This window comes from Alligator sinensis, unplaced genomic scaffold (assembly GCF_000455745.1).
Source record: "Alligator sinensis unplaced genomic scaffold, ASM45574v1 scaffold2290_1, whole genome shotgun sequence".
NCBI lineage: Eukaryota > Metazoa > Chordata > Crocodylia > Alligatoridae > Alligator > Alligator sinensis.
The window spans coordinates 1-8,920 of record NW_005844304.1 but is presented as its reverse complement, the minus strand read 5'-3'; the positions used below and the strand labels follow the sequence as shown (position 1 = coordinate 8,920).

The 8,920-nt window shown below is 51.0% G+C and overlaps 1 gene segment (V, D, J or C); it reads left to right on the top strand.

Moving 5' to 3' along the window:
- Positions 1–6,684: 6,684 nt before the first annotated feature.
- LOC112549073 lies at positions 6,685–8,582 on the top strand. The segment is given in 3 exon segments: positions 6,685–6,780; positions 6,878–7,192; positions 8,425–8,582. Coding segments are annotated over 3 exon segments (531 nt in total).
- Positions 8,583–8,920: the final 338 nt, after the last annotated feature.

The window sequence follows — 8,920 nt, the reverse complement described above, 5'->3', positions numbered from 1 at the left end:
ACAGCACAGCCCTGCACAGAGGCAGGAGGGGCTGCAGGGCACAGGGGTGAACAGACCCCACCCACAAGACTCCTCAACTCCAAAAGCTTCAACAAAAGCCACCCACCCCCAGGGTCAGCTCCCAAGAAAGCCCAGGCAGGTCCTTTTCAGTGCATGTCACAGGAGGGCAGCAGCTCCACAGGCATCACCAGTCTGGGAAGAGAGGAGTGCACCCACCTCAGTATGTGGGGGGAAGGTGGAGGTTTGAACTGGATTTGCCTTGGCCACATCACCCACTCCTGTCCAGAGCCTGGCTCCACACAGCTCCACTGTCACTGCTAGCCAAGGAAACCCAAGCGTCAACTCCCCACTGGAAGTACGGCTGCACTTTCCAGAGCCCTTCCATTACACGGCTTGCTCCACTCCCCACTTCTTCCATCTCCGTCTACCCCACAAAAAACACACACGCACACACCTGCTGCCCCAGCAGAGCCTTCCTGGGACTGCCCCACACCCTGCTCCCCACAGGGGACACACCTGCACCACCTGGCACACACACCTGCTCTCAATGCACCTCAGGCCATGGATGTCAGATATGAGAAGCATAATGCAGCTTCTGCCTGGCATGTTGTGAACCCTGGTGTGCACACAGCACCGCAAGAAACAGAACATGAGTCCTGTGAGCACAGGACATCAAAGGATGTCTGACAAAGCCTGGGGGAAGCTGCTATTTTCCTGGGTCCTAGTTGTTCCCACAGAGACTCCACTACTTCCCGTATTTCATGAGACCAACCAGTCACTAGGATCTGTCCATCAGACCTTTCCAGGTTCCCTGGAGCCTGGCTTCCAGGGCAGCAGCACTGGACATTATTACACACACACCCCAGCACCTCAGGAAGCAGGTGGGGCTCTCCCATACTAGCCAGTATTCCCAGGCAGAGCTGCTCTCCCAGTTCCCTCCCTTGGGGGATCTCCTGCACAAACCTCCCCCACAGGATCCCCCAAGCTCCTGACTGGGATGACTGCAGGGAGAGAGCAAGACTGGGTTGGAGGGAGGGAGAGAGAGAGAAAGAGAATGGAAGCCACTGTTGGCAAAGCCAGAGGGTAAGGGGACAGGGAGGTGGAGTGCCCATCAGCCAGTCTCATACACAGGCACCAGGAACAAGAGGCAGGAGCACTCAAAGTCTGTGCTGGGAAAGGGTCCAAGTTCAGAGAAAGATCCCCAGCCAACACTAACCAGGACTGGAAGCCGGGGCATAGACAGCAATCAGGAGTGGGAACTAGTTCTCTCATACAGAGTCATGGAGAGAAGATGCTGAATGTGTCCAGGATTTGGGCTCCAATGACTCTGTACATGTCACATCACACCCCCAAGCCCCAGGGGATAAGTGCTGAAGAGACAACTGCAAATGCTGTTTCCCTCCCCTGGAAATTAATTAGGGAAAAGTCTATGTACAGGTCCAGCAAGCCCCAGGCCACTTCCTAAAGGTGTCCCTGGCCATAGGCTGTTTATTTCCTCAAAACCACCAGAAGAGAAATCCCACCCTTTACCTACCTGCAGCCTGGAGAGGGAACATCAGCTCTCTCACGGCAGCAGAATCCCCAGTTTTTCTTTTCTTTTTTTTAATGCATTCCCTCCCCCTTCCCCAACCATTTCTGACTTTTTCTCTCCCTCTCTATTCCCTATGGATAAGTATAAGTGAGCTAAGACATAGGATACGCTTCAGCATTTTATTTTGGTAGCAAGTTGTATTTGTTTTTTCTCCTTCTTTATATTCTAGAATGATGATGTTTATATTGATGTGTACTGTTCTACATTACTGTTTTACTGGGACTATATGATTTAGGCCTACATAGGTAAGTTAGCATAAGTCATGACAAACAAAATGGAAACTTGACAAGTCTCCATCCTGGCCCCAGGCCCGGTTGTGTAACCCATGACTCATACCTACCTCTCCTATGTAACTTGGTTCCTGAATGAATGGGGATGAATGTGGGTGCTTGAGAGACAGTGGCAGTAGGTCTAAAAATAGCTCCCTCTGAATGACGGAACCATCAACACCAATACCTTGGACCCAGCCCTTGGAACCAGCCTCAGCATTCAAGAAACAAGAGATGAGGCAACCCACCATTGTGCCAGGCTGCACATGCTCAGTAAGAACACCTGGAATCCTCTGGGACAGGACTGACTTTTCCTGGACAGGCCCTCCCCATAGAAGATCAGAGGTAGTCTGCCCCATAAAGGGGGTAGTGAAAACTGACTTCTTGGGATGCCCTCTCCACCTGGACCAGCACCATGCCACACCATCTATTCACCCAGAGGCCCTGCTGGCGATCCCACTCTATACAAAACCTACTGCCAGCCTGGATAGGTAGCTATCACCCCCTCACCCTCTCTTCAACCAAGGACTTGGACTCTTCTTCTCTTCCCTACCTGGACTCTAGCCCTTCCACTAAGTCTTTCTCCTGCTGCCATTGTGAGTGCGTGTGCACCAGTAACTTCATGGGGCTGTGGAGTGTGTTGTCTGTTTAATAAAACTGTTATTTGGACCCCTGCGTTGGGTTTGCTTTACTACAGTTCTGACCCTGCTCCAATCTCTGCTCCTCTAACTTCTGGCTCATCCCCACTGCCTTTTCCCCTGATCTCTGCCACCATTTTCACCTCATCCCCACTGCCTTTTGCCTTTGTTTCCTGGCTGTTTCCTCCTGGCTTCTTCCCCCACCCCACCTTGCTTCCACCCTGACCCCAGGTGACCCCGAGTAACCCCACGGCCACTTGATCTTAAGTAAACCCAAGCCTCTGTTCCTTAGCCAGCTTCTCTCTAGTTCACTGGTTCTAATCCCAGTTCTGGCAACTTTCACTTCCTACACTTTAACTCTCTCTCACCTTAACCTTCCCCCAAGTATCCCAGGTACCCCAAGCACACACATACATACCGTACCATCCAAGTTAGGAGCTTACTTGTGTGTATGTGTAGGGGGGTTGTATGCGTCTGAACTGGTGAGCATGTGTGTATATATGTCATTCTGTGCATAATATATGAATTAGTGATCTGTGTATGTGTACTGAGTGTGCGGGTATGGACAATTGATTTTTGTCTAACTTTTGGGGTGTAGAGTGTATGTGCTTGAATTGGTGATAGGTATGCATGTGCCTAGGCTACTTTGGATGTGTATGTACCCGAGTTGGGAGATATGTGTGTGTGTACCTAATTGATTTGTGTGTTTGTATATGTGCAATTGTGTCACACCCTCCTGTCCAACAGCACAATATTGAGATCCTGAGAGTTGGCCTGACTCCTCAGGGCAACAATGGCAGGTCAGCTGAGGAAGAAACCTCTGGTGAGGAGGTCACTCCAGGCACAGAATGGGCTGAGGGAGGCAAGTTGACCCGGAAGAAGAGACGCCGGGTACTCGCCATAGGTGACTCCATCCTGAGAGGAACAGAGGGTCCCATCTGTCGCCAGGATCCCATGACACGCGAGGTCTACTGTCTGCCTGGAGCGTGAATTCAGAATGTGACAGAGATGATCCCGGCACTCATCCAGCCCACTGATTACTACCCCATGGTCCTAGTCCATGTAGGAACTAATCATGCAGCTGGGAGCAGTCCAGATCACCGAGACCAGTCAGCACCAGAATGAACCAGCATAGGAATGAGTTAAAGGTCAGAGACCCCCAAACCCAAGCAAAAGAACAGTTAGCACAGAGCAGCCACGACTTCCTGACCTCACCGCCCAGGATGCAGGGCAAATCTATAGAGCCTGCAGCAAACCAGACTGGGGACAGAAACCCATCACTTTGCTGGGCCCAGAACACAGACACTGGTTTTAGGGCTCATTACATCCACCTGCTCCTTGTACCCACCTCTCTGCACTGCACAGGCAATCAGGGCCCCTGTTCCCCTGCAAATGGCCTCACTCTTCCACAGACTTCCATTCTTGTCTTAAAGCTGCTCTTTATCACCTCTCTCTGCTCCTACTTCAAATCCATCTTCCATTTTAAAATGCCTTTTCATACACATGGAGTTAAACACAAGCTATTTTTCTTTACAGACAAACACGTGCTTACAATGTCAGTCCCAGCTCATCTCTCCTCTTACCCCAGTGTCCTGCACTCAGGGTTTTACCATGAGCTTACCCTGGTGTCTTAGCCAGAACCAGGCTATGCCTTAAAAGACCTGACAGTGCAGCCTGGGCTGGGCTGTCTGGAGCCTCCTACATCCGCGGGCCAGGCCCTTCCAGTCCCAACACTCCCCTTACTGCTCTGAGAGGCCCCTCCCAAAGATTTTCAGGACACAGGGCTCCATGCAGGAAGCATTCCCAACCCAGGACAGGGAGAGGATCCATGGTAGCGTCCACATCGGCTTCCCAAGAACCTGTAATTTAGGGAGGGCCAGAGGATGGCAACTTTGGCTTTGTGTCGTGCAGTTAGACACAGGGCATCATCTGCCTGGCAGCAAGATGGCATTCAGCCTGCAACCTGGGAATGCTCCCTGACCCCCACAGCCTGGACAGGGGGAGGCCAGAGTCCAGTGGTAGGGTCTGGAGGAAACAGGATTCCCAGGGGCTGGGGGAAGCAGACATACAGAGAGAGCGAGCGAGCGAGCGAGCGAGCGAGCAAGGGCTGGTTACAAAACAGAGTGGGAAACTGAGAGGAAGTAGGGAGGCAATAGGGTGCAGCCACGGTGTGTAGAACAAGTCTCCTTGGCAGCCCTGGGCATGACTGTGTTCATGAGGGGCAGCACTGATGCAAATCCCAGCCTCCAGCTTCCTGGTTAAATCCTGGCTCCTGTACGACTGGCATCAGCCCAGGGAGACTACTACAGGCTTTGGACCATATGGCTAAGCAGCAGCTCTGCAAAAAAGGACCCAGAATTACATTGGCCAATACACTTAATGAGTCAGCAGCATGCCCTTATTGACAAGAAAAGCTAATGGCAGCAGGGGAGGGGAAGCAAACTGCAGAGGCCTGTTGTCTACTTTAGCAGCATTAAGAGAAATGCTGCCAGTAGACCAAGGGAAGTAATTATTCCCCTCTATTCTGTACTGGTGAGGCCACATCTGGAGTATTGTGCCCAGTTTCGAGCTCCCCACTACAGCAAGGATGTGGACAAGTTGGAGATAGTCCAGTGGAGGAGAAAAAAAAAAAAAAAAAGAGAGATTACGGGGCAGGAGCACATGATGTGTGTGGCAGCTCTAGGGAAATACCGCCCATCAGCACACAATGGCTGCTTCTCTCTTCCCTACAAAAGGTCCTGACTGCTCTGCATTCAGCAGCCAGTTCAGCTGCTATCACCCCAAAATGGAGTGGCTGCCTTGTGAGAGACCTTCCCACACCAGAGGGAAATTTGAAGGGAAACACAGACCACAAGAGAAGGTATTTCATAGAGCAGTCACTCTATTCCTGCTCTGTCTCCCTGCAGCTGCGTTCCCAGACAGCCACAGACACCACCACATATTATTGCATCATGGACAACACAGGGAAGGGAAGGGGCTGCACAGAAAGGGGAAGCAAGCTCTCCCCAGGCAGTCAGGCTACTGCTGGCCTAGAATCACTCTCTTCAGCCATGTAGAGACACAAAGGAGCTTCCCAAGAGGAAGAGCAAAGGGAGAAGCCTATGCTCTTTGCATTACTCCCTTTCTTGCCCTGAGCAGCCATGGCAAGGCTCACACTGCAGCTCTCACTAAAGTATGTATCCATGCAGCCACTGATCAATCTATAAACACCTGACACAGGGACCCAGCCAACAGCATGGACCAAAGTAGGTCTCACTGGAACCAAACTTGGTCTAATATATACAGCCTGCACTGAAGTAGCTAATTAGTTCTTATAGGTGTTTCACAAGGCCAACAGTTAAAGAGCAAGTTAATAGGACCAGCACCAAACACCAAGGCACAGATCAGAGTCACTTGGGAAACAGGAACCCCTCTCTGCTAGGAGGTTTGCACCCATGGGAGAGATTCAGGATGAAGAGGATGGCACCTGAAGATGTGTTGGTACTTGCCTGCAGCTCTTTTTGGAAACAATGATGTTGTCAGGGTCACAGCATCATGGGCAGGATCCAGGAACCGTGTGCACAAACCATCGACACTGAGGGAGCATCAGGTCAGCTGTAAGAAGATAAGAGCACAGGCTGCAGCTCTCAACACAAGTTGTGCACCTACAGAGTGGTTTGGCTTTCCCAGAACAGTTGAAAGGGGCAGAGAGGCTGAAGGGTCATTCTGTGCTTGTGGCAGCTGAACACCAGAACCTCGCCAAGCTCCATTCAGGACATGTCCCATCCAAAGCAGTCTGCCCTGAACACTCACTTGCCTGGTCTTGAAAAGAAAGTGCAGCACTACAGCTACAGTGGGCCATAATATTTCCAGGCACTTGGGGATCTGGGTTCCCCCTTCATTGGAATTGTAAATCACTGGAATTGCATTGCTGTATTGGGGCTGGTTTCTTGAATGAATGGGAGTGAATCCGAGTGTTGTCACTGAGGGTAGTTGCCTGGGGAAGCTTGAGCCCTTTGGCCGAGTTGTACTCATTGCTTCTGTCTGATGGAAACGAGCTTAGAGACCCCAGTGATGCTTGAATGATTGAGTTGCAAACCTGCCACCTCTTTTCATCACAATGGGAACCTACATGCAAATCTAGACTTCAGGACTCCTGGATAAGTACTGCTGTCTTATTCTAGAGGCTTCAGCCACTCCCCAGAGACTGAATTGCTTGCCCCTACCTCCTGGGAGCCAACCCCCATGGAACCAAGGATGAAACTGTTACTCCTTTTCTCCTTTCTGTTATCAGCACCCACATGTGAGTGCCTCTGACAGAAGAGAAAGAAAGAAGGGACAGAGGCAAGAATCCCTGCAGTGACCAATTCTCCCCTTTCTCCACTTTTCCTTTTTTCCAGCTGTCCTCACTCAGGTGCAGGTGGTGGCATCTGGCCCAGGGTTGGTAAAACCTGGAGACATCCTCACCATGACCTGCTCCGTCTCTGGTGTCTCTATTACTGACAGCAGCTATGACTGGCACTGGATCCGGCACCCTCCTGGAAATGTGTTGGAGTGGATGGGACGGATTTACCCAAATAACGGTAATACTAACTATGCTTCGTCTCTGCAGAGCCGAATCATGATTTCTGCAGCTACCTCCAAGAACCAGTTCTTCCTGCAGTTGCACTCCCTGACAGCTGCAGACACAGCCATGTATTACTGTGGAGGACACAGTGACACAGAGCAGGGCAGGGGCTGCACAGAAAGGGGAAGCAGACTGAAGTCTATATAAAAGAACTAGACTAAGTCAGAACACTGCAATTTCCATATGGGAAACCCACAAAAACCCAGGGAAGAAGCTCCCAATCAAGATAAACGTTGAACATCTGAGAGTTCTCATAAAATTACCCAATAGGCTATTATGGAGAACACTGTGAACACTGCAGGCATTTCATTGCAAGACACCCTGGCAGAGATTACAAAAGAAGCACTGTTTTAGATAGCAGAGAGACCTGGGTATCCATATCCACCTGAATGCTCATAGCAGTGCTGTTCCCAACTCCCTTGGGTACTTTAAGAACGCCCAGCTAGGTCTGCCCTAAAGGTGGTACATACTTCGTACTCCAGACTTCTGGATTCACAAAAGTAGTATTTCCTGCAATTGCATTTAGATCAGTATTTTCATAGCCCAAGGCCATTTGGACTCAGGTTTCCCTCTTCCAATTCAGTTGCTCAGGCAAAAAAAAGTGGGTGTTCCTAATTCTCCTCAGCTCTTTGTAATCCTATTGTGACAAAGCCATGTCAAGACCGGTCTCAACATTGGTCAGCTCACCCGTCTAGGGCAGTCCACCCACCTGACTTAGTTACAACAAAGGCTTGGTGGCTAACTAACTAACAAGCTTGCTCACTCTCTCTCTAAGGCAAGTTTCCTTCCCTTGACAACCTCCAGAGACAGAGTGACTTGGTAGCCCTGGCCCTGTGGTTATATATTCCCTGGCCCTACCTCCTTCTGGGCATTTGACTGCCTCCAGGTGCTGGCTAATTATCTCATTAGGCTGGTTGTAAAGCATAGTGGAAAATTGAGAGGGAAGAAAGAAGCAGAAGGGTGAGGACATGACAGGAGGCCTACTGGGAAGCCATGGGCAGGGCTCTGTTCCCCAGGGGCAGTGCTGGTACAAATCCCAGCCCCAGGCTCCCTGGTTAAATACTGCAGGGTTCTGGCACCAGACCAGGGGGACAAACTGGCAACTCTGGGGAGATACTGCCCCTTTCAGCACACAATGGCATCGCTATGGCTGTTTCTCTCCTTCCTCTCCCTCCTCACCCCAGGTCAGTGTCTCAGGGGGATATTCCCTACAATCAATCCCGATTGCTGTTCACTCAGTAGCGAGGAGTTCAGCTGCCCTCACCCACAAATGAAAGATGAGTTGCACTCCATTTCACTCCAGCCTCTCTCTATTTCCAGGTGCCCTGTCCCAAGTACAGCTGATCCAGTCTGGCCAAGGCATGGCAAAGCCTGGAGAGACCCTCACCCTGACCTGCACTGTCTCTGGAGAATCCATCAATACAAGCAGCGAATGGTGGCACTGGATCCAGCAGCCTCAAGCAACAGGGCTGGAGTAGATGGGGATTATTAGTTAAAATGGTGGCACCAACTGCAGTCCTTCCCTGCAGAGCTGAATCCCCATCTCCAGAGACACCTCCAAGGACCAGTTCTCCCTACAGCTGCACTCCCCAACTAATGCAGACACTGCCATGTATTACTGTGCCAGAAAGTCACGGTGACTCAGAGCAGGGCAGGGCCTGTGCAAAAAGGGAAAGCGAGTTCTGTGTAGCAAATCTATCCAAATTCAGACTAACAGCTGTGGCAGAAATGCCACTGTCGGTGCCCCACTCCAGAGATCTGTCTCCACCGGCCTGAGAGGCGGCCGTTGAATCCCTCGCAGCGGGGATCTCGCTCC